Below are 26,772 nucleotides of genomic sequence, written 5' to 3'. Positions count from 1 at the left end.
TTCAGAGAGTAAATCCCATTCTTTTGCAGACTCCTGTTTGCCTAGGAATCGAAATTCCAAATGGTGTGTTGATAATCATACCCCTGCTATTTGCTCCTAACAGATTTCGGCAGATCACACCCAGGGGAAATGTATTTTAAAAAGGCTAAATGTGTGGATTTTAGTATGTTGAACACAGAACAGACATGATGAGCCCGGTTCTAGCTTGCAAAACTCTGAATATGAGTCATTCACTGCACCCCTCTTCTCCAGGTACCGGTCTATTTTAAGGAACTCTGAATGAGAGCCAATGATTGCATGGCAGTCAAAAGTGCAACTATACTCAAAATTGTGCTGACAAATTCGTACACTTTAAAAGGAAAGGCACAAAAAGGCAGATAAAAAGCAGCAATGGTTGGTTTTGCAGATACAACTCACCGTCAAATTCAGGGCCGTGGCACACTGTTGAGTGTGTGCGCTGTGAGGAAAGCGGGACGGTGCACAGCAGTAGCATAGCAAAGAGTGCTGTTAAGAGTGGGGACATGAAGCCGCCACTGCATTGGGAACAGCACATCAGTGAAAGGTAGACCAGATGTTTGGATTTGTTGGTCCGCCTTTCTCTGTGAAGGCAGCAACCTTGCATGCATTTAAAAGGGGGAGTAAAGTCGGGTGTAGTGGGTGACTGCACCTGCCTACTAGGGGATACCAGATGGAGTTCTTCCTCACCTTTCACGAGATGCCTACAGGTGCACTGACTCTCCTGAAGGTTTGTTTGCATCAGCCCCCTCTGTAATATGGCATGAAAGGGAAGTACCCTCCATGCAAATTAGAGAGTGCCCCCTTGAGACGGCACTGATGCACACATAGCACCTGCGTGATCTGCATTACAGAAGGGGCTGCACAAGCATCTCTTAGCACAAGTAATACCAAAGTGCCCCATGGGAGTAAAAATAGTGTTTACATGCCTGTTGTGCCCCAGTGCACTTTCTACATTATGACCCCCGGGGTACAAAATGCGTTGTATATTTTATGCAAAACGCACCGTGAAGGACACTATTCTGCTGCAATGTGCAAGCGTTGAATCTCAAATACAATTAGATTGGTTTTATTGATTGGTACTGCCTAATCAATACTCGACTGCAAATCAGTAACACATTTTGTAATTGTAATTAATCAAGCACCTTCACATGAAGAAAACACCTTATGCCACCTGTATTTATAAAGTCTTCAGTGGTGGAGGTTCGGCTTCATCACTGGGTATCCGTTTACCAATGAGGTGTTTGCCGAAACCTAACTACTACGGCTTTCACTCACCCCCCCCCAAGCCAATCCATATGATTTATTCTTAACTCTCCAATACTCGATAGTTTGAAACTCATATGTTGCAATATATTTTATTTCTATATTCATATTGCTTGGATGCTACATTCTGAAGCGTTTTTGCGTTTTTCTTTAACTAGTCTTTGGTCAGCTCTACAAAATGCGCAGCACATTAGCCATTCCAAATATTTAAAAATCCCTCAGGAGAAGATAGAGTCCTAGGCTAATTTCAAAATACAATGTGTTGCATGTATATATTTCCATCCTACACATATAAGTGGTTATACGATTCTGGATAGGGTGACCAACCGTCCGTAAATTTCACGGACAGTCCGTAATTTCGGCCGTCTGTCCGTTGTCCGTGAAGGATTCTTTAACGGACGCCATTTGTCCGTCATTTTAACAGGGCACCGGTTGCCCCACCCTAAAGCCGCCACGGCTTGCACCCACCTCCCTTCTTCACTCCGATGCTGCACCAAAGCTCCTCAGATACTCAGCAGCATTGGAGAGGCACAGCGGGATGGCAACCCTCACAACTCCAGCCCTTGATGACCTGTTAAGAGGTGCTTCGAAGGTGACTGAGAGGGAGGGGCTGCAGGTTCAGGAGCAGCGACATCTATTCACATGCAAACAGCCCTGAATGTGTCATGTCTCTGCTATTTAGAGGGGGGCTCACACATTCCATTTCTACCCAGGGCCCCAAACATCCTAGATTCGGCCAGATTACACCCCTGATTACACCGAGGCAGCACGTGGTTCTTTTCACAGAGCGTAATTACTGTCACTAAATTGTAAGCAAACCTCGGTTCTTCAAACATGCAGTTTATAATGTAATACAATAAAGAAATGGCACCATCGCACCCACACTGATTAACAAAGTGTGGAGGACAATCAGTTAAATCAGTTCTCTTGGAGTATCTCCTGGAAGTACTGTACATCACAGTGGGGGATGGCATTTTGGACAGAGAGCCTGTCTTCTCGTTGTCTTGTGCAGGAGGGGGCGAGGAGCCCAAGATGATACTAGAATACTGCATGCCCACCCCTGTGCCCACCCTGGTGGATCCTGTTCCCTCTCCTGTGATGGGTCCTGCCCTCCCCTCAGTGATGGCTCCTGTCCCCCCATGTGGTGGCTCCAGTCCACCCCCCCCCCCCCGCCTGTGATGGCTCCTGTCCCCCAATGTTGTGGATGGATGGATGATGAGGGGAAGGATGGATGGATGATGAGTGGGTGGGTAGAAGGATGGATGGATGGATGATGAGGGGGTGGGTGAAAGGATGGATGGATGGATGATGAGGGAATGGATGGATGATGAGGGGGTGGGTGAAAGGATGGATGGATGATGAGGGGAAGGATGGGTGGATGATGAGGGGAGGGGTGGATGGATGATAAGTGGGTGGGTAGAAGGATGGATGGATGGATGATGAGGGAAAAGAATGGATGGATGATGAGGGAAAAGGATGGATGGATGATGAGGGGAAGGATGGATGGATGATGAGGGGAAGGATGGATGGATGATGAGGGGAAGGACGGATGGATGGATGGATGATGGGTGGGTGAAAGGATGGATGGAGGGATGATGAGTGGGTGGGTGAAAGGATGGATGGATGAGTAGGTGGGTGGATAGTGGGTGGGTGAAAGGATGGATCAGTGGATTGGATGGTGGGTGGTTGAAATGATGGATGAGTGGGTGGGTGGGTGGGTGGATGGTGGGTGGGTGGATGATGGGTGGGTAGGTGGATGAGTGAAATGATGGGTGGATTGATGGATTGATAAGTGCAAGGGTGAATGAATGAACGTATGAGTGAAAGGGTGGATGTAAGGATGGATGAGTGAGTGAAAGGGAGGGTAGATGGACAAAAGGATGAATAGATGTGTGAAGGAGTGAAATGATAGATGGATGAGTGATAGGGTCAATGGATGGATTCATGAATGGATGAGTAGATGGATGGATGGGTGGGTGGATGGATGGATGGAAGGAAGGATGGCTAAGTGAAAGGGTCGATGGAGAGAGAAAGGGAGGATGGATGGATAACTAAAAGAGTGGATGGGTGGAAGGATTAGTAAGTGAAAGGATGGCTGGATTGGTGAAAGGGTAAATGGCTGAATAGATGAGTGAATGGATGGATGGGATGAAGAGTGGATGGATAAGTGTACAGATGGATAGGGTGAAAGGGTGGATGGATGGATGGATGGATAATGGAGGATGAGTGAAAGGATGGATGAGGGTATGGATGAAGGGATGGATAAGTGAAATGATAGATGAAAGGATACATGATGGATAGGTTTGCAAATGGTTGAATATGTTTGGAAATGGCTGGGCTTACTTATATACTATTGCGCGACCTCTGATGTGTCTGTAAAACGTACCTATTGTCCTGAAGTTTTGTCCTGAATTTTGACCTCCTGTCCTGAATTTGTGTCCTGAATTCTGACCCTTTGTCCTGAATTTTTACACTCACCGTCCTGAATTTGCACCAATGCCAGTTGGTCACCCTATTCTGGACTTGTATTGAACAGTATGTTATTTACTAGATGCTTGTTTGTTTCCCATATTTACCTTGTAAAGCGCTCTGATCTCCGCAAGGGTATTGTTCACGCTATATAATACCTTCAAAATAAATAAATAAATAAATGCATTCCTTACATCAGTGCACAGCTCAATGCTGACGGAAGGCTGAACATGCAGGAATTTGAGCGCCTCTGGAAGCGTATTAATATGTGCAAGGTACAAGAGAACTATATGTGACTGACATTTTCATTAAAAGAACGTGCTCTTTACTACAGATCAGCCCTTTATTTATGATGTACATTCATGGCTAAAGAGAGCGACATTTAAAACAGCAACAACTTTGGCTGAAAGGACTTCAGATGTTGAAGTGCTGTTTGCGGCAGGACCGGTTTTAGGGCGTTGCAGCCTGGCGCTGGCATGAGGGGGGCGTTGTTTTTAAAAACTTATGGGTTTGAAAGTGAGTTCCTTGTGTGTCCAGCAGTTATCAGGCACAAATACAAATGTCACGATATCTCTGGTGAGTAACCTTCCTGCTGGAGAGATTGCAGGGTTTTGTCTAGTGGTAGTTTTGACTCAGCTTAAAGTAGTGCAGAGAGTTAATTTGCCTACTGCAAGGAATGTATACCATGCAAACTACAGAACTCTGGGGCATATTACCAAGCAATAGCGATAATTATCACTATTGCTTGGTTAGAGACAAAAATTTACCGCTGAGCTGCAGCGATTTTATTTGCAAATAAACCTTGGTATTACCAAGGTTTATCGCAAATGCGATAAAAATCGTCCGCAATGCATGAATATCGCTGAAAAGTCCGCGATATTCATGCATTACCGAGCTAATGCTCTTAGCCATGTTACCCACCTCCCATTGGATAACATGGCGAAGAACTGCTCAGGGCAGGTGTTAGCTTTTGGAGATATTCGCGCTTAGCGCGAATATCTCCATAAGTTGGTAATAGGAGATAGCGATGTTAGCGACTGTTTCCAGTCGCTAACATCTTGGCACTTCCACTTTGTATGTCATTAGTGATAAATATCACTGACATGCAAAGTGGGGCCCAAGAAGGTCGCTATCTCCTACTAGCTGTCGCTAACTGGTGTTAGAGACAGCTAGGTAATAGGGAGATATTTTATCTCCGCTTTCTTGGCTTTTAAAGCCAAAAAAGCGGAGATAAACCCCCTTGATAATATGCCCCTAAGTGTGAGTGAACTATGAGTAGCACTATAAAATTGTTTAAATGTATGTCAGAGAGGGGCTATGGAGAGGTGAGGGGCCCTGTTGGAGTGTGGTAGTGAGGGAATTCACTGAGAAGGAGGCCATTTAGCGATCAGGGATGCCAAAAAGATTGATGCAACAGGCACCCCCAATGCTTAGGCTGGCCTTATTATGCTGGATACCGTTCCAGGCATATAGTAAAGGCAGGCTGGCACATACGGCATAGGGCCATACTTACTATGCGTCACGCCTCAAAGATGTCAATGCCCTTGGTTGCGCTACAATGCCTTGTTTGCCCGGCGCTAAACACGATAGAGCATTGCGCTACAGTGCAAAGATGAGGTAGCTACACGTTCCAATACAAACCTCTGCATGAAGACAATCACTGAAGTGTAAAATGCGTAATATGTGTAGTGTAGAAATGTCATGTGCTATGGGTAGGATAGGCACACAATTTAGTTTTTTCACATGGTTTGTCCTTAATTTCATAAGGTACTAGGGTTCCAAGAAAAAACAGTTCAGGCTGCTTTGCGTGACTTTAGTGGATGTGGCTTTGTGTGGAATCCTAGGAGTGTTTGTGTTGCTCATGCCTCATTCTAGCTCCGTTGCATAACCTACAAGGCGAGTAATGCAACTGGGCATAAGGCATTTGGCACTCTGCCTACGTTATTAATTGGTGCAAAAATATCTTTTGCTGACAAAGCTGGTCAGTGTACGTAGTTTTTGTGGATCTTTGGTCTGCTTTTGACCTCGTGCTCAGAGAATCCCTGTGAAAGGCTTTAGTGGAGATGGGGGACCGTCTTACCTCTTAAAAGTTATACTCAGATTACATTCTATGGCATAGATGCATCAAGGTAAAATCCGCTCGCAAAGGGGCAGATTCTCAGAATCTGCCCCTTTGCGACCGGTATTTTTGCATTTGGTATGCATCATCCCAAATGCAAAAATCGCAAATTAAGAAATCGCAAAATTGCGATTTCTTGCATTTAAGGAATATCAAATTGAGATTCCTTAATTTCAATGCATTAAAGTTTAAAAAATAGCGATTTGGCTAATAGGAATCGCAAATTACCATGAAGTTGAACTTCATGGTAGTTTGCGAAAACTTTGAAAAATGCACTAAAGTGCATTTTTCAAAGTTTCATGTTGCGCACACACATGCCCTAAGGGCATATGGCATATGTTGCCCTAAGCGCAACATATGTGCACAGATCAATTTCAGGGGTGCAACAGGGTGTCCTTTGGACACCCCTGCACCCTTGAAATCGCATTATCAATTCGCAAATTGAGAATGTCTTCACATTCATTCCTATGGGCCTCTAGGCCCATAGGAATGAATGGGGAGGTATTCCTTAATCGTAATTTGCGAGTCGCAATTAAGGAATTTTAAGAAATCGCTCTTTTTTTTGTGATTTCTTCATGCATTGCATTTTGCTATTCCTTAATAGCGAATCGTTATTTTTCGCTATTAAGTAATAGCAAAATGGGTTCTTGATGCATCTGGGGGTATATTTGTTAGTCGAGGCTGAGTAGATTGGCGTGAGTCAAAGCAGCAGTGTGAGTTATCATATTCATGGAAAGTGGCAGGGTCTGACCATTTGGATAGCACGCGTTGTCAAAATAGCTGTGTGCACTCTGCCATGAAGCATGGGGCATTATTGACACTTTCCGTAAGCGCAAAGCAACACAAAGCTCTGCATTGATTTATGTAGCATTATAAAGGCCTGTGAGGGCATCTAGAACAGTGTGTAAAGTCATCTCCCAACACAACATATCAGCAGCTCATCCTGGTTGTTCTTTTTTTCTTTTCTAGAACATTTTCAACAGCAATGTGCACCAGTCCAAGTCCATCGATATGTCTGGTTTGCAGAATGCAGTTCAGGAAGCAGGTACAAAGTGCATTGCAGTCTTCTGTATCCATCTGCTGTCACTGATAATGTGAAGAACAGTCTGATATGATCGCCTATGCTGCTGAAATGAGTGGCACTCTTAGTCACAGGATATCTCATAGTGATGGGCAGCCTGACCACCTTTAGGAATATGAGGGCTAACTTTCGGGTTTTGATGTTTGTTTGGTTTTTTTTGCAAGAAAAAATTAAACCCGTCTCAGGAAATTCCTATTTATGCTCCCCGCCATGTGTCGACAGTGATCCATTTATCAGGAGTAAACATTGCTTGTTAACATAGCTTTATTATGCAAATTAGATAGGTGCATGGAGCGTATATTTGTGAATCACAGACTCTTCCACTCTTCCATTACTATTAGAAAATGACAACAACTCCACTTTAACATGTGGATTCTGCCTGGTTTGGACTCCTCTCAAACCCTGAGGCCAATAGTACACTGAAAGCACCTTCTTCCTTGGAGCTGAAACCAGCAACCACCACACATGCTCATCACACCATATATACCTTCAACACAAGATGATGCCAGAATGAGAGTGGTTTATGCCTAGGATATTATCAGGAGTAGCATTGTTCGAAGATGCCACACTGGAATCAATAGATATGAGATTCTGGTTATTGCCCTATTGATTCCAATCCTTATTTTCTTCCCCCTCCGATCTTGCCATGGTCCGTTTTTCCCATGCAAGAAGGTCCATGTTCTCCTCATGCTGTGAAATCATTTTGCATAACCTTTACATGTGCCTCGAGGGGTCATGGCGCTGAAAGCGAGACCGTTTGATAGAGGGGCTCACAGGATTGTCTCTGGACAACATGCAATAGATCAGTACCTAACTTTGATCTATTTCCACATTGAACACTGCATGGGGCAAAGGGCCTGGCTGAATAACTGTACTGCTCCCCCTTGTTGGTATGTCCATTTCATCCTCCTTGACAATTTCATACTCACCCATCTCAAGCATTGCCACAATGCTGTTTGCAATTCATTAAAGATAGCAAGCCACTTACTCTCTGTCTCTCGAGCCTGCTTCTTCACAGGTTACACTCATGTTCATATGCCCACTTTTTACACTATGTCATGAAAAATGTCCCAGAAAGGAACATTGATAATTCTTGTCAATGTAGACCTCGCTACAGAAAACCTAGACAAAAACAGCAAAGAATAATAACACGAAGGGCATCCATGGCCTTGAACACCCAGGAGACTCCTGATCAGCATTATCCATTGTGAAATGCAGATTATTTGTCACCCCTGTAATTTACATAATCCCATGAAAGAAGGAATCACTTCCCATATGTGTGTTGTATTCTTCAGAATCACTACCTTTGAGCATCACAGTATGCCACGTGCACACTACTTGATATATTGGTGTACCACACAAACTATCCATTAGTCTGTCTATTCGAGGTTGGGGTCAGGTCTCCACTTTTGACACTCTTATGCTGAGGGTTGATGTCACTGGTGATATTCTGAAAACAGCAGCTGGAAACAGACTTCTTGGCCCGCATAACATGTCCTTTACCTGCATTCAGCAACTGTTTGCCTTTAGTCACTCGAGACCAACACGTTTCTTTCCATTGTTTCTTCTGATTTTTCTTTTTGCAATTTTATTTGCCCTGGTTTTCCTTGTCATGACATTTTACAGTTTCTGAACTGAACGGCCCCTCTCTTCCTGTTTCCCCAATTTGTTCCTATACTATAACAAGTGTGTAATGTTTCTTTTGACATCAGGTGTGTACTTGTCCTTTATTAGCTACTCACCACTCCTTTGACCCTACCTTCTTCTGGTGCTGTTTGATGGCCCTCCAGCTCCCAAGCAAGGCTCCATAGAACCACATTCCGTGTTTATCTTTCATCTGTGCTCACAGTTCATGCAACAACATAGGTAAAGTTCCTAAGGAACTTCTGAATCTGTCTAAGGAAGAACTCTCACTTGACTTTGTGATATGTCTCATGCAGGTTCCTTATCTTGCTACTTATCATAACTCACCCTCTTACCCCTGATAAAAATTCTGGCCCGAACAATTCGAATTGCAAAATTAAGAAAAACTGAAAATGAATAATACCCATTCCACAAGTTCAGGCTACTTACCACGACCCAATAACTTGTCAGCAAATTCTGCTTGGCAGTGTCCTGAAAGAATCACACAAATTGATACCTTTGTAAACTAAAAAGACACTATGGGTCAGATGTAGGAACCCTAATACCGGTAGGTAATGGCCGAAATTACCTAATTTCGGCTGTTACCGACCGATATTAGGCATTTGGGATGTAGGTGAATTACCGAATCTGAAATGTAGGAAGCACTTAAGTGAGTGCTTTTCACCTGTAAGGATTCGTTATTTACCACCAACTATAAGTTGGGGGTAAATAACGAATACCTTTGCAAATGCAAATCTGTGCATTTTCAACTGTGCTATGTGGCAGACATACATGCCCCTAGGGCATGTATGTGTGCCACATCTGCACACAAGCACGATTCAGGGGTGCAACAGGGTGTCAAAGTGACACCCTGGCACCCTTGAATGTTTCCCGATTCGGTAATTGCCATTCATTCCTATGGGCCTCCAGGCCCATAGGAATGAATGGCAATTACCGAATCGGTAAATACCGAATCTTACAGATTCGGTAATTTTTACCGAAAATTTATCTACATCCCATTTACCTATTCTTAAATACCGAATCGTTAAAATTCGGTATTTAAGAATAGGTAAATTGGGATTACCTACAACTGGCCCTAAATCTTTGGAACACCACATTTTCCATTAAAAGTGACTTTAAATGCAACGTAACATACAATAACCTTTACTACGAAACATATTGTTAAACTTAGAGCTCTTCCTAATCCAAGACTCTTCCACAGAGTCTTATTCCACTGTCTTACTCTCTTCTTATGTGCCCCTCTCTTTTTGCCCACTCATTGAACCTGTCTCTTTGTGGCATTCTGTCTTATTCCCAGTACAATCGTACTTAATCTAAACCCTCTACTCCTTTTCATGAGTGTTAGTTCTTGACTCACCATGCAGTTGCCTGTCTTCCGGTCGCTGTCTTCACTGCCTCTTCCTATCCTGCAACATTTTAGTAACTTTGATAAGTCATCTTGACTACCGGGTCACCATTGTTACTTGGCTGCCGGGGCGCCATTGTTACTTGGCTGCCAGGGCACCATTGTCCCTTGGCTGCCAAGGAACTAATGTAAGAGAGAACGCAAGATATGGTGTTGCTCGAATGTGAATTTACCTTGAAAAACCAAAGACAAGAGGTGTTTGATTAAACCAACTGTTCCTGTTCTGCCAAACACTTTGGTCGAGGGAACAGTTACAGAGTTGATCGGGGTCTGAGGACTGTCTCATAGTGCAATAGTTTTGTGTGCCATTATATACATTTTGTGGAGCCTCATCAAACAGTTCATAGATTTTTTTGGGAAGAGAAATGAGGGCCTAGTCATGGATCCATAAATTATTTCCACCTGATTGCAAATGCAGGTGGGTCTCGACCTTGTACGGACACTAATGCCGGCCAGTGGATAGGATCTCCATTTGTGCGGCGAGCACGTGATCACTGGATGTGCTGTATCCTGATTGGCTGAGTGTTCCTAACTTCATGTGGCATCTAACTTTATGGTGTTTTTGGAACATGCGCACCACCGGCCTTGTGTGCTTTATTGAGGCCAATCTTCCCAGACCATTGTGGGGTCACTGCCGATCTATGGGACTAATCTGGGTTTTTCCTGTTTGTGTGTTTGTCATGCTGGTTACAGGCCACCATACCTGTGATCTGTCAATCAGTCGCCTCAGCCCCATGTCTCAGGACCTGCCTGAACACATATTTCTGACTAAGGGTTGATGGAGAGGTCATATAGAGTGATTTTTACCACACTGATTCGATTTTGTTATCTTGTACACATGTATCATTGAGTACATCGACTTTTTCAATATTAACATTGGAAACCGCTTTCTATCAATCCAGTACAGGTGTGTGATAACATTGTATAAGACATAACTCAGACGAAGCACAAACAGCACCTAGAAATTTCTCTGTGCACAATGCCAAACCTGTGCTCCAGGATGGCACTCAATGTTTGTGCCTATTCTCAAGACATCAAGAAAAGGAGATGTGCTGCCACCAATGTGCAAAATATTCAGTTATGTGGGGAGAGCACTGGTTCTTTGGCCTTGGCATTTTTTCGAAAGATGTCCCACCAATGGTGTAGCATATTATTTAAGCAGATAAAATAATATTTTAATGTTGTAGAGAATTAGTAAAAGTCATGCTCTATCGTCCATTGACAGTCAAAGAAAAGCATCACAAGAAGCAAAAGTACCATCTCCATGGAAGTGACTTTACAAAAGAAGTCCCTAGCTGTCCAGAGTGTTTGAACCAAAACACAGTGCCCCGACCTCCTTAATCCAGTCTCTGTTTTATGCACACAGTATTCCCCCTTTAATCTGCATGATGTATGTGAGAAATAAAAAACGTAAACACTCTTTTGGTGCACATACTCTCTTGGTCGGATCATTTCTTAACCTACTTTTCGTGGGAAGTGTCCAATGCTGAGACGTTAGCACGTCCATGCCGCAAACCAGCTTTTGGGTAAATTGACCCACTTGAACTCAATCTGGCCTTGGAAACTTCTAGTCCCATTTTGGCAGGGGAACTTAAGGAGCATTTGGCTGGGTTCACTAGTTGCTAAGGCAGTAGCCACTGTGGTCCCACAACGGCCCATCAGGTTGGCTAGGGAATCCTCTTCCAAACCCTGGTGTAACTCGGCCCTCAAAGCTGTGAAGCATGAATGTAAGATCCTTGAGCGGGCTTGGCGCAGTGATGGATATTTCCCGCAGCTAAGCGGAAGCTCAGAGATAAACAAAAAATATACCATGAAGCTATTATGCTGGCTAAAGGGCAATTTTAATCAGCCCGTATTGAATCAGCCAGTAACAACTCAAAAGAAATATTTGCTATCGTTCAGAGCTTCACGTCCCCCCTGGCCCAAGCTAGCGTGTCACTATCTTCGCCTACTTGATGCAACTCTTTTCTCATGCTTCTATAGGGAAAAGATCCGGACTCCTTAGGCGGCGTTCACTCCCTGTGGTACCAGCAATGGGGCATCAGTGGAGTTTCAATCTGCGGATCCTGCTTGTTCTCTGTCCATAGTTAGTACAATGTATGTACGTTTTATAGATGACATCTTTGTAATTTGGAAGGGTACCAAGCAATCTTTACATGAACAAATTGAAATCCTTAACACAAAAGAGGATAGAATCGAATTCACATGGAATATTGATGAAACGCTAATCCAATACCTGGATGTAGAAATCAATAAAAGAGGTAACATACTTACCACAAACTTGTTCCGAAAGATCACAGACAGGAATAACCTATTGCAATACGGAAGCCATCATCCGCAAGCGTTAAAAAGACACCTTCCTTATTCACAGTTTTTGAGGGTCAAACGAGTTGTTTCAGAGGTCCCACAATGTACACAACAAATTGACAGTATGACACATAGATTTCGACACAGAGGATACCCAGAAGAAATACTGCAAGAGGCCAGAATCAGAGTTTTGTCCAAACCCAGACAAGACCTTTTGAAAAGCAAACAAAAAGCACAAGAGCAACGCATCACTTGTGTTAGCAAATACTCCACACTCAGCACACAGTTCAAAAAAATTATAAGACGCCATTGGCCAATCTTATCCATGGAATCTGATTTTCGAGGAGCTTTCACCCAAGAACCGGTATTCGCTCATACTCGAGCTAAGAATCTAGCTGATTTCCTAAAACCAACTAAAGAACCACAAACAAAGCCCACATATCGAGGTACTTTACCCTGTCTTAATTGCAACACTTGTCACAATATCATGAAAGGAACAACTATAACACACCCAAGGAAGGGATTTCCAATCCACCTGAAAGTGAATGCCACTTGTGATTCAATGAACTTAATTTACATGCTCAAGTGTCCATGTGGAGACGTATATGTGGGACATACCGAAAGGAAATTGAAAGTACGAGTCAATGAACATAAAAGCAATATACGCACTCAATCCTCGAAATCATCAGTGGCAGAACATTTCATAGGAAAGCAACACCAAATAAGTCAACTGAGAGTCTGTGTGTTGGAAATATTGGAGAAAAAGGAAGGAATGGTCAATAAGAACAACTTGTTAAAACAAGAAAACTATTGGATATACCATCTGAACAGCCTTAAGCCGAAAGGGTTGAATGAACGCACAGAGTTTTTGTGTTATTTATAACGTACACTGACTCATTCATAATCTGGGATTTTTATTGTATTCTATATATATTGTTTATTGTACTTTATTGTTTAGCAGGCTATTTTTGATAAGCATACGCGACAGGCGTAGTAACATGATTGAGCATTCACCCCCGCTGGGGATCGAACCGCAAACGATAGTTCACAGATTACATCACCTTCGCTTAAAAGGGACCGTGTCTCTTTAAACATAGCGCGCGTAGAAAATACTTATTAGCGCATGCGCGTTTCAGCGCGTTTCAACTAACATGGAAGCAGAAGCCCGTAGGACCCACACACGGTAAACTGCCGAGAGTTACTCGCGAGAAGCCAACCGAGGTAAGAGCAGCCTTGTTGCACTAGTCTAGTTAAAGAGTGCACGTTAAATTACAGAGCAACTGGAGGGCGGCACTAAAGGGTATTTTCGTGTGTTCACTGAAATGACACAAAACACGTCGTCACCAAAAGCGATAGAATTTCGGTGATCACCCAACAGAGTATCGAATGAAATGTACTGCTTTGAATCTACACATTAGTGATTTTGTTAGAACTTATCGTTAAAACGAGATTGATTGTATGTGTTACGAGCAGACTTACCTTTAATACCATGCATGTAATGAATTTTGATTTGAACATTTGAGTATAGTAGGTTGTGATACTGATCGAAAGTTGTTTTGAATTTGCAGAAATAATTCCCTGATGAAGGCGGGAGTTCCTGCCGAAATGCATTGGATAATATAAATTGGGAACAGCCAATATATGAACATTTAACCATGGAAAAGTGCTAATAAAGACACTTATGAATGAACTTGAAAAAAACAATTTTGTTTGAACACTTATTTTTGAAAACTTGGGAGCTGAAGAATCAGCAAATACTTGTGCTCAGGGTGACAACTATACTATTTTAGTATTGCTGCCACAAGGTTTACCAAGCTAGCGTGTCACCATCTTCGCCTACTTGATGCAACTCTTTTCTCATGCTTCTATAGGGAAAAGATCCGGACTCTTCAGGCGGCGTTCACTCCCTGTGGTACCAGCAATGGGGCATCAGTGGAGTTTCAATCTGCGGATCCTGCTTGTTCTCTGTCCATAATTAGGACAGTCGATCCTCTGGAGTCTCTGAAAATTCTAAAGGGTCTAAAGTCGGGCTCGCCCTTGGACCCCTGTCCCGCTAGGCTATTGGCAGTGGCCACGAATACAGAAGTGAATACCATCATCAACATGTCTCTTGAGAAAGCTGATGTACCACAGGTTTGGAAGCAGGCTAAGATCATACCACTTCTAAAAAAAGCTGTGATTGGACCCCCTTAGCCTAGGGATCTACCTGGCTATCTCCCTCCTACCTGATCTGGCTAAGGTGTGTGATAAGGTGGTTAATAAACAGCTTACGGAATCTGTGGAAAGGGAGGCGCTACTGCATCCAACCCAATAAGGGTTTTGGGTGTCACATAGTACAGAATCAGTTGTGGTTGAGGTGCTGGAGGCCATCCGTGAGCGTTTGGACGCCAGTGGGAGAGCTGCATTAATTTTGCCGGACCTCTTGGTGGTGTTCGATACAGTCCCGCACTCACTTCTCCTGGCACGATTGGCCAGGATCAGTGTGTCAGGTGCCGTTTGGGGTTGGCTCAGGTCTTTTTTGAAGAGTCGAGCAGATTCGGCTCCCACCTTCTTCCTCCTGCCTTCAGCTAGTGACTACTGGAGTCCCCGAGGGATCCTCCCTTAGCCCCCTTCTTTTTAATAACTATGTTCCCCGCTGATACATCTGGCAGAGGAGTTGGGGGCCAAGGTGATGGCCTATGCTGACGACCCCCAGTTGCTTATTACTTGGGACAAAGATGTGGATTCTGTGCTACTGGTTCAACATTGCTTATCTTCTATTTTTAAATGGTTGGCGGATGCGCAGCTTAAGTGCAATGAAGAGAAGTCCGAGATTTCGCTATTTTGTATATTCCCTCCTAACTTTCGAAAGCAGCTCTGGCCTCCTGAGTTTCCATTGCCTACCTCCACAGGGAAGCCTGCTAAAAATCCGGCGGTATGGTTTGATGAGAGCCTTTGTTTTTCGACACACATTATGAAGTTGGCCGGCTGCTGTTTTGGCCTTCTTAAAACTCTCAGAAGAATTTTTTCCCCTTTTACCTCAGGTAACGAGGAAAACGGTTACTTGTGCACTGATTCTGTCGCTGCTGGATTACCCCAACGCCCTTTTTGCTGGTATTCCGGGCTACCTGTTGCAGAAGTTACAGGTGGTTCAAAATACGGCAGCCAGACTCCTTCTGCTAGTAACAGCGTCCGACTTCAGTTGTGATCCCTCCACTGGCTCCCCATGGTAGATAGAGTTAAATTTAAATCACAGATTTTGGCCTATCATGCCCTTCACGGTTGCGGTCCTCTCTACCTGCAGAGATGTTTCTCCTTTTATGTTCCTGCACGATCCCTACGATCCTCGTCCGTACGTTTTGTCCAATCAATCAATCAATCAAAAACATTTATATAGCGCACTACTCACCCGGAGGGTCTCAAGGCGCTGAATTCCAGATTCCCCACTTCAAGTTTCAGAGGCTTGGGGGCAGATCCCTTGCAGTGAAGGCTGCTGTTGCCTGGAATGCTCTTCCTTTTGCCCTGCGCACTAATCAGGATCCAGTGGCCTTTAAGAGGAAACTGAAAAACAATTTTTGGCTTGATTCTCACTTTCCATACCCCCCTAGGCACCACGCCAGGATACTCATGAGTAGCTGTGCACGTTACAAATTCATGTAACATAACATAACTTACACTTTCAAGGCACTGCATAACAAAGGCACCTACACTTTTAAGGTACCACACAACACTGGCCCAGCATACTTCAACAATCATATCTCCTTTCACAAACCTTCCAGATGCCTCCTCTCAGTAGGACTCCTATTTGCACAAATCCCACTCATACGGAAAATCAGATCCAGTGGTCGAGCCACCTCCTATATCGCTTGTAAAACATGGAAGGACTTCCCTCTGCACACTTCTTGAATTCCATATCAATCTGAATACATGGCTTTTTCGAGTAGTACCACTGTGCCCTTGGAGTACTTGGACTAACTCCTGCTCAGCTCCAGGATACCCTCCCAGGTGATAGTGTGCTCTACAAATTTCCTTAACATAATTGATTCGAGTACACTATTTTCCAAGCAGACTATTTTGAAGACCTATCTTTTCTATGCATCCCTTGGTCTTGCCAGATATCTTTTGCTGGGAATGTCGAACTCTGCCTGCAAACTATCTTGATGTGAGCTGGAACTAAGCTTCCACAAACCCTAAAAAATCTGACCGCTAATAGGCAAAATTAGTTTATGAAGAATACCTGGCGTATCATTGGGAGCTTTTCTCCAGTTACAAGGGTTTCATAAGAGAAGTGCACATGGTGCAGGTGCAACAACACAAGGACAAGGGAAACATCACTTACAACGCAACTTTTACCACGAGATGCTTTTACATCGCAACTTTTACAACGCAAACCATTACAACGCATTGCGCTGGGGGGCGCTCTAGGATAAGGAATATATTTAATTTACTATCCAACACCTTCCCTACTATCCACGGGGACTGGAGTTGGAATAGTAAATTAAATAATTCACTATCCAGCGCCCCAAAGCACTATGCGTTGTAATGGTATGCGTTGTAAAACTCGCGATGTAAAAGCATGCGTGGTAAAAGCATGCGTTGTAATGTCGTACATCCCAAGGACAACAGTATAGTTAAAACAAATACATTGAAGATTTTAATGAGTACAATGACATAAAAATGAAGAAAATTGTGTGAAATATTTTTACGAAATCAAAATCTGTTCTATTAAAAGCAGTGGTCCTTTCTCTTTACCTTCATCTCTGTCAAACTCCTTCCAAGGTCTGCCCAGGTGGATAAGAGCTTCTAAAGGCTGGTGGTGCAACCCAAGCTGGTGATGATCATTTGATTTAATCATGTCAGTAGTTTTACACCCATTTCAAAGCACAGCAGACTGCATGATGCCTCAGTTAGAATGAAAATTCCATACATTTATGAGGCGCACAAAAATAAATAAAAATATACAGAGCTGTGTAAAGCAAAAACTTGGCACTTATTTCTGGACTCCTACCTGATCCGAAGAGTACTGCTCAGCAAATGTGGATGTCACAAAGGCAGTCATGGTTGCAGGGCTCAACAAGTACAAGAATGAGTGCCAGTGCTCAAAGCTCTACTTAGAAACTGGTGCTATTAAATGTCACCGCACCGAATACCAGGTGTCTGTAAGGTTACCCGAAGCTATTATTTGCCTAGTTGCATTACTAGTCGCGTAGTCAACACGCTTTAACCCCCAAGCCAGGGAACCAGATGATGTCAGTCAATTGAGCACAAGCAGAGGTTAAAAAGCAATGGTGTGGTGCACAGTGGAACATACCAGCTGAGCTGAGGGAATCAAAATAAACTATGACAGGTTAATCTGCTGTGTAGGTTGAGCCCAAAACCAAAGAGCCCAGAAGAGTATCGAGACTGAGGTGACACAGACAAGAGAAGAGTCTATGGAGACATGGCCAAAGGGAGACAAGGTCATGGGAATACACTGGGTAGATACAAACACTGGAAGACTTGGGAAGGCACTGGGGAGTTAGGAACACTATAGAGACACGGGAGAGATACAAACATGGGAGAATCTCAAGCACTGGGATACTTGAGACACAGGGACATGGGGAAACACGAAAATACAGATGCAAGAAACTCAAGGAACATAGAGAAAGGTAACAATGAGGAGGCAAAGGAAGGCATTGAGAGTCACAGGGGAGGATCAGACACAAGGAGAAACAGACCCAGGCAAACACTTGTAGATATGAAACTCTGGAAATGCAGGCACTGGAGTGACATAGACATAAGGAAACATAGACACTGGGAGACACGGCTAGATGCTGTAGGACACAGACATGGGGAGACATAGACACACTGTAGAACCTGGAAGAATTGTGGAGACACGGTTGTGGAAATATAAAATGCTCACTACAGTTTTCTGCAGGGAGCACCACAACCAAGCAGTGTTACATGGTCACGCTATTAGCAGAACTATGCTGCACTTTTAAATGTGAACTTGATAAAGAGGGCCTTTCAGTGCTGGAATTGAGCAGAAAACATCAAAGCACTTGTGAAAAGGCTCATCTGTTAAGGGGTATTCTGAAATCCATCTGGATACAAATGAGTTTTCTATTTAATGCCAGGATGTTCCAAAAGGAAGGAGCCAGCACACATACAAAGTAACATTCATCAAACTAATATACGAGGAAGGGCACATTTGAGACAACCTTCCATTTATTTGGGCTGAGTTTAGCAATTTGTCAACAAAAGAGTTATAGCTGTGTACTTGTAATGTGCAGGCGAGGGACTGTGAGAGATTGCCCTCTCAAAACAATGCATTTCTATCACTGTGACAATTTGTAAATCTCTGTCAAAGGTTCACTGTTTCCTGGGAACTTAAACATTTGATACCGTTTCCTGGTGAAGTGTATAACGGCTTGTTAATCAGAAGACATTTTGCCCACTTCAGCTTCTGGCACTATGAGTGGCAAACTTTTCCTGATCAAAAGTACACGTCTGCATAAAAAGAAGAGCACTTCAGTGACAGGACTGGTGGGCCAAGGCTTTACTTTACCAAAGCGTTTTTTTCCCTTGCTTTATCTTTTTTTGCATTTCTTTATAACTATCCTGTGTTTGAACTATATAGTAACTATAAGTAAATCAAAGCCAATAGTGCCTTTTCTGCGTGCTAATTCATTTTGCTTTGCTGTGAATTAAAGCTAAAAAGAGTTTCTGTACCTGTTTTTGTGCAGCTACCAATGAAAAATGTGTCTGCACTAGTCTATTAAAAATATATACAATGGTTAATTTATTTAGAAAAAGAATGTTTATTACAAGTACATGGCCACCATATTTTGTTAGGTTGTATGGTTTCATAATCTTCATTTTATTTTTGTGCCACACGCATACAAAAACAATAAAAATGCGAAGAAAATAACCCTTTTGGCTTTCCTAATGCTTGATAAATCAGGTTTAGCAACAATAATGCAAGTCATACATGTAAAGTTTTCATAATGATATAATTCCATGTCTTTCCCTTCTGTTTGTAGGACTTTCCGCGAGCAGTGATATGTTAAGCCTTCTGGTTCTACGATATGGTGACTCTGCCAAGAGATTAAGCTTCACTGATTTTGTGAGCTGTATCCTTCGACTTGAAACTGTGACCAGTAAGTGAAGCTATTAGCCCTGTTTGATATATGTGGTTTACACATTACTTACAGAATGCATATGAAGAATCTTAAAAATGATGCAATCTCAGTAATTTGCAATCCACGCCAAATCAAACTAGTTGTGTAAAAAGAGGTCATTTCAAATTGTTTGTTGACAAGTGGTCAGAAATGCAACAGTAAATGTTGGAGTAATATGCTGTCTCAGATAGACAAAGGACATTTGTGACCAGTGCAGGCAGGGGGCTTAATCCACTTACCGAAAGCATGTGCTCTCTCAAGCCCACACACTAAAGGGTCGATTACGATGTCGTCCAGAAGGCTCCAAACGGCATTCGTATCGACCGAATTCTATTCGGAACCCGCCTTTTGGACCGACGCAGACATATTTCCCAATGAGCTATTATGATGGCTGGGAAGCGTTTGAACTGTCTGACTCTGTTCTGAAAGGCATTTTGAGTAACCAAGTTGTTCAGAGCTAAATAGTAGAGGTCTATGGAGCACGTTTCCAGCTGAACGATTAGGATGTCAGAATCGGACAGCCTTTCCAAATCAGTTGTTCTGAAACAAATCGGCTGTTGGAATCTGACTTTGGGGGCCTGTAGCAGGCCCCCTTCCACCCGGGGCCCTCCAAATCAGGTCCCACTACCCATGGATGCACATTGTGGCAGGCACTCCATGGGGTGAAGGTTTTCCGCAACCACCCCTTTTGTCAATGGGAGCCTGTGTTCTCGTTCGAAACACAGGCTCCCATTGAAGTCAATGGGAGTCCGACCGAATCGTATCTGGAAGCATCCTGATGCATCAAAATCGCTCGGTCGGACTCCCCGGTTCCGAGTCGTTCGGAAAGCATTCCCGAACCAAATCGGTTGGGATGCTTCCGGACGAGTTCGTAATCGGCCCCTAAATCTAAACTAGAGGACCCTGCCTGCCTTTGGATGGGGGTGGCAGGACCCTGCCCCCGCAGGAGAGTGAGATTGTGATTTCATCTCTTTCTAGAGGATGCACAAACTTTGTACCAGGTCACATGTGTCATACAATTACCGTGGCGTTCTAGATCAGCTTTCCCCATGTTTCCGAATCTGTAATATCGGGTAAATGCTTGGACAAAGGTGCTCTGTAATTTTCAGCTGCCTGCATCCAGCACACATGAAGGAACACCCATTCACACTTTGCGCATGCGAAATGCACCCCCGGCCAATGAGAAGATTTTTCCCAAACTTCTGGCACTGCTTTTGCGACCCCTGGCCTCTGAGGTGGCAAAATCAGTGCGTGGAACACAAGTGCAGCTCTTCCTAATGGACGCTGGTTGGAGCACCACTTGCCTGGTTTCTGTAATTTTTTTAATTAAGCAAATAGTGAATAATATTTTCACTATTATATTTTCACTATTAGCGTAATAAAAATTGAGTACATTAGCTGAAATCAATGACCCTATCTGGAAGATAAGGTAAGTAAAAAATGCTGTTAAATGTATGTTATATGCATGCATGTGGGTGTGAGTATCTTTATGTGCACGAGAGAGTGTGAATGCGTTAGCATGTGTGTGCGAGTCAAAGTAAAGGTCAGCTGGCGTGCAATGTCACTTCCGCTACCCCAGGCATTTTGATAAATTGACGTCTGTGCTATTTCCTTTTCATGGAAGGCTGCCGTATGTTGATGGTAGGTTCCAAACACTTATATCAAAGATTCATAATGCATCTTATCTGTCGGTTACAATGTTTCCCCAGTAATATACATATTTTTTTGTTTAGAAGTTTTCCGCAATTTAACCAAAGATGGCAAAGGGATCTACTTGAGCGGAGAAGAGGTATGTATGAAGGGAAACCTATTTTTTTTTTTAATAGCAGAAACTATTATGAAAATCTTTCCATCCCACTCACCGTATAAATTGTAGCCAGCTAATGATTCCATAAGAGATGCCACATTTTGAATGAAATCATTTGGATATGTGATCGTATTTATGATATTGCTATAGAAATAATCGGGCAGTTGTACGTCTGTGGCTCAAATGATTATATAGTAAAATGCACATTGAAATCAGAGCCGGTGCAACATTGTACACACTTTAATCACACTGGTTTACACGGTGCTTTAAATGGGCAGGTGCTATCCAGTACTGAGTACCTGAAGTTAGCGTTGCTGCAACACATTTAATGGGAGAGTACCAGCACTTCTCAGGAGAAAACGAATACTCTGGATACTGAATACCTGAGCTTCCATATGTCCATTGAAATACCTGGGTTTACAACTCAATGCTAGCTCGGTCTGTCTGCTTAAGCTTCCACCTCCTAAAACTAGGAAGCATGAGATAGGATGTTTCGTTGTAACTAGCAAGCTAAAAAACACAGTATTGTGCTTAAAATCATTGGAAATGTGACCTTGAACAATGGTTCTTAATGTAAAATGTAGTTTACTTCCTGAAAATAGCTGCCTGATGAGCTACTACCAGAAAGACCCATTCCTTGGGACTCTGAAAGGAGTAGGGCAGAATTATCAAAACTTTGCATCACCGCAAAGTGACACAAAGTGGTGCTAAACGTTGATAAAGTATTTAAGGATATATTTATGGCAAAGTAACGCAAGCAGAGCAGCAAGTCACCATGCTGTACTGCGCGGCGCTACAGAGAGAGGGCAGGGATGCACCGCATTTAAAAGATATATGGCACATTCCTGTCTTTTCCTTGCGCTGGCTCAGTGTGCTGTGTAACGCCACTGCAGACACCCTTGCACAATGGTACCAAGGATGGCTGTGATGCCTGTGGATTATTTTGTGCAGGAAGGGGCACTTTCCTGCACAGTAACAATCCTAAGAGGTGTATTCCTCTTTCTATATGTGCTGCAAAATGCTGTTCACATGGAAAGAGGAAGTAACAAGGAGACATAAGGATATTTCTCCTTGTTACTCCTCTCCGGGGACGGAGTATCTTTTTGTTGCATTCGTAGGTCTACCACTTTTGATACATCTGGGAATGCGTAAAAAAACATGGGAGCTTCTTAGGGACAACCACGCAGCGGCCATGGAACGCCGTCCCAGGGCACAGTAATGCAACACTGGTTTCCGTTGCATTTAATGACTCCAGATTTATGAAGCCACTCAGGGGCATGCAAGGTGACCGTGCGTTGCTTGGTAAATCACAATTTTGACTCGCATCATGTTTGCACCATGTTGCCTGGTGCAAGAGCGATGCAGCTCACCTTATAAATATGGCCCTAACTTTCTAGCACACAACTTTTTTTGAATTGGAATGTTGCCCTTAAATTAGCTCAAACAGCGCTTTCCACTGCTTTGCACTACTGTATTTCAAGGGGATGTTCCATGGGTGGTGCCTGTGTTTCTTACAGTACCACTCATAGTTTTTAACGCAAAGACAGATTTTCAGAGATTGGCAGATCTTGTTTTAGATTTTAAAAAATAACACCTCCTTGAGGCACACGCAAAGTCAGAGAACTTTCTTAAAATTTCTCTAAGCATTTCATTTCACCTGTTGCATGTGACTGCACTGTACACCACACCGCCAATGTGTGAAATGTTAAAAAAAATTGTCTTTTTCCATTTTATGTAGCACACGCTGAATCTAAAGCCATTAGAACTCTTTCTAAGAGAATCCAAATAGTTAAACGTGTGTTTTTGAGGCACAGGGAGATTAAGTGAACCTGCTGAGAATCAAGGCTGGGATATGACCCTTGTTGCTTAGTTCAGAAAGTCGGCAACTCTAGCCGCTAGGCTACACCTCCTCACCATACAATACATGATTTTGTACTAGAAGAGTAGCCTTTCAGTCAATAAACGTTTACTAGACCGCATGCACAACACATTTTCACTATGATAAAAAGGTATGTGTGGTGTGTACACCAGTGCAGGGGAAGAAAGCAGCAGCAGCCTATAGTTAGTAAATACAGCTCTGGTTGCTCTCTCTTGCATTTCCCCAGTGGGTCCTTCACCTCCTGGTCACTTAGAGGTGCAGCCCGCATGTCTGAGTGTACCACAAGCCTGCAAGGCTATACTGGAAAAGAAAGATGTTGTGGGTGCTTATTGCATACAAAATACAAAAAGCTGTGCAACTTGTAAAAAATAGGCCTTTTCAAAGCAATAAGGGCATGATAAATGTATTAACTTGCTTTCCTTATAGTGCTTCACACCACTCCTCTACCTAATCTCAGTGCCCTAAAATAACAAACATTATAGTTGCCCAAAGCAGTGCTAACTGCTGACTCGATTTACCAACCTCAGATGAGAGGCTGAGTTGGTTGGCTTGGCTGATTGTTGAACTCAGGAGCAGCAGATAATGCATTCCACAGTGGATAACTCATTCAGCTTTGGTGCCATGATGGAGCATGGTTTCACAGAGTATATGTTATCATCTGCAAACCTAATGGAGGGGCTTCCTTACAAAGCCCACAGGTCTGGTGTTGGCTCCCAGCCTTTTAACTTTTCCAATGAGTTAACTGCATAAAATGTGCGTGTTATTTTATGTTTAACTGTGTTGAACTATATTTTTAACTGGTGGGTTGTCTTGTGCCTTTCAGTGGATGCAGATCATCATGTCAAGCTAGGAGATGGTGGATTCACTTTTGCTGGTAAGTAAGCAGATGAGTGAAAGGATAACCTTTTGGCATAGGCCTTAAGAAAAAAAGTTTGTATTTTTCATTTTTCAGAGAACTGTATCACAATGTTGGATCAGATTTTTATTTAAAAAATGATTGAACGTTTGGGTTCACAGACAACCTCTGAACTAGTAATGATTGGACCAGTTGTATATCATGTTATACAGAGTAAACCACCAGAGGAATGTTATGTGCCTGATTCACTCAAATTGTTTGTTGCAATGTGAACCATGCACATGTTGCACAACAGCACCAAATTATCATGTTTTGGTGGTTCCCATTGGTTTTCATATGTGTTGAGCACAAAATGTACACAATGCAAGGCACCCACTACTCAAAGTATGTGAATCATGGAAAAATATACATTTGCAATTGCTACTTCTTGTACAAGTGCAAGATGCAGGTTTTGAGTTTTGGGACTCTTCCAGGTTATACAAACTAATTTTAGAAAACTGAAGTCTACCTTCCTTGATGGGTTCATCAATCAATTGAGCATTGTTAAGTCTCGGCTACAGACGGTTTTTGCTGTCTGTAGGTAGACTAATGTTTCCAATATATAGCACTTCCATAGAGTGGGCTTTGATGTCTATCTCACTTCTCCTTATTCAGTGGCGCAGCTCTCTATTCTTGTGGTTGTCCTTCTCAGGAGCATTTAGTTTTCACACTGATTTGACTAAATGATTTGTCCTTCAACTGCTAATGTCAGATCATGTTTGCAGTGCATGTGAGGGACTACTGTTTCTCCCTTTCTCTCTCTGCTCGCTCTCCCTTTTCACTAATCCCTCTTTCTTTTCAACCCCCACTCAACATCCCCTTGCTACCTTAGCCTATGTTTTCTTACTTAAAAAAATATACTTTTCCTTCCTGCTATTGGAGGTGGGGGGGGGGGGGGGGGGGGGGCAGGGGGCGGTTGGTTGGGACGGAAAAGTCCTCTGCATGGTAATGAGTGTGCACCCATGCCCTGAGTGCCCAACTGTGCTAATTCTGGATTCCTAATGCTGATTTTTGTTGTCATAGGCAAACAAGGATCATGCATGTGCACCATGACATAAGCCTGTCTCACAGATTGCAGAGTTGTTGGGCCAGGAGGGGCACCCAAAGTGCTACCCTTATAGTGGTTACTGCCTTCACCAGGACTTAAGCATCACCGTGGTGGTAGTATATCGTGTAGTAATTAGTTGGGGTGAGCAGGTCCTTTTTAACTTGTGTTGTTGGAGTGAGGCCTACAGGCTCACTTACCTTTACAAGTTCAGCTGCCGTTTGCTTAGCTCACCCTTGGCCTACATCAGGATGCTGTGAAGTTCTGTACAGCACAAACGTGGTTATTCTGCGTTAGATGTATGTGTGCCTAGAAAGGGTACAATACAAGGATAGTGCAGTAGTGAGCATAGTGTATGCATGTGGTGGATGTACATGTGCCTATAAGTGGTACAGTACTTGAAGGATGTAGTGCTGTACAGTGAGGGCAGGAAAAATGCATGTGCTTGGGTGTATGTGTGCCCATGAGAGGTATAGTACATAAAAGATACATTGCTGGGGAGTGTGTGCATGTTGAATGCGAGTGCTGAATGTATGTGTGCCTCTGAATGGTTCAGTGCATGCAGGATACGGTACTGTGCAGTGGATGAATGCTGCATACAGGCAGTGGATGTTTATGTGCATGGGGATGGTACAATACATGGAGGGTCCTGTGTTGCATTTGGGAGACCCAGACCTGCATGGTGAAACATGGAGTGGAGGTAGAGAGAGCCCCTCAGACGGATTTGAGGATTGCAGCATTCCTGTAAGCTGGGTGGGACACACACTGGAGAGGGGAGGACCAGGCCTTACCTCTATACTTTAAGCACTCTTTGATTCAATGAAAAATCACAAGGAGGGGGCCTGGGCACATTACATAAGAGAATCATAAGGAGTAGGATTGGGAGCCCTGGGATAACCTTTTGGCGCACATTTCACTTTGACTGACATCCAGATGTGAGCTCTAGTTACTCCAATAGCCTGTGTTGTGGGACTATTGGCTTCGGAGACATGCTTGCTGTGACAGACTGCCTTTCAAGAGGAGGAGAAACCAGAGGAGCATGCACTTCAAAAGAAGTTGAACCACAATGTAAAATGTCTAAGACTCAGGCCTTAAATCACATTCGGTGTCTAAAAATGGACTATAGGAAAAGGAGGTTGATACCCCAAAAATGTCATCTACCAAGCAGTCAGACGAACCCTGTAAGGAGGTGAAGCTCTGCAAGACTTCTGCCTGTGACCAAGACTGGGGGCCAAGGCCTGCTAATCTCCCTGTGGGGTCCAAGACCAACTGCCCTGGACCACCAGCACCAGCCTGTATACCAAGAACAGTGTATCATGTGAGGAAGAGGAGAGCGGTGGTGGGAGCAAAGTCCAGTGTGGAGCCTTGTCAAGTGGACTCCCTGTTGCAGGTGAGAAGAAACAGCTGCTGCACTGACCGGGTTGTTGCCCGTGTGTAGAACTCAGTCGTTGATCTGCGTATTCAGAAGCAGTACTTGGACCAGTTGCTCAGAATGCATAGTAGGCCGGGCCCCAGGACATCAAGAGTAAAACACCTATATTCCCACGGTTGGACCCAGTAACCCCTGCATGCACCGTGGCCCTCTGTAAAGGGCTCTGGCACCTTCTCAAAGATTGTTTTGCTAGTAGACCATGGGACCATGCACACACCTGTAGCATGGGCATCTGGAAAAGGTTTTTTTTTAAACATGTCTCATTCAGA

The 26,772-nt window shown here is 43.5% G+C and overlaps 1 protein-coding gene across 1 annotated transcript in view; it reads left to right on the top strand.

Annotated features, from left to right (window-relative positions):
• Positions 1-26,772, top strand: part of LOC144762928 (calpain-13-like) — a 441,560-nt gene that overhangs the window by 406,961 nt on the left and 7,827 nt on the right. The window contains exons 17-21 of the mRNA XM_078648230.1: positions 3,957-4,025; positions 6,839-6,914; positions 19,308-19,424; positions 21,179-21,234; positions 23,955-24,005. Of these exons, the coding sequence (XP_078504356.1) occupies positions 3,957-4,025; positions 6,839-6,914; positions 19,308-19,424; positions 21,179-21,234; positions 23,955-23,981 (345 nt within the window). The 3' untranslated portion in view covers positions 23,982-24,005. The remainder of the gene's footprint in view (positions 1-3,956; positions 4,026-6,838; positions 6,915-19,307; positions 19,425-21,178; positions 21,235-23,954; positions 24,006-26,772) is intronic.

Source organism: Lissotriton helveticus, chromosome 6 (assembly GCF_964261635.1).
Source record: "Lissotriton helveticus chromosome 6, aLisHel1.1, whole genome shotgun sequence".
NCBI lineage: Eukaryota > Metazoa > Chordata > Amphibia > Caudata > Salamandridae > Lissotriton > Lissotriton helveticus.
Note: the sequence above shows the minus strand (reverse complement) of the source record. Positions and strands in the feature narration are given on the sequence as shown.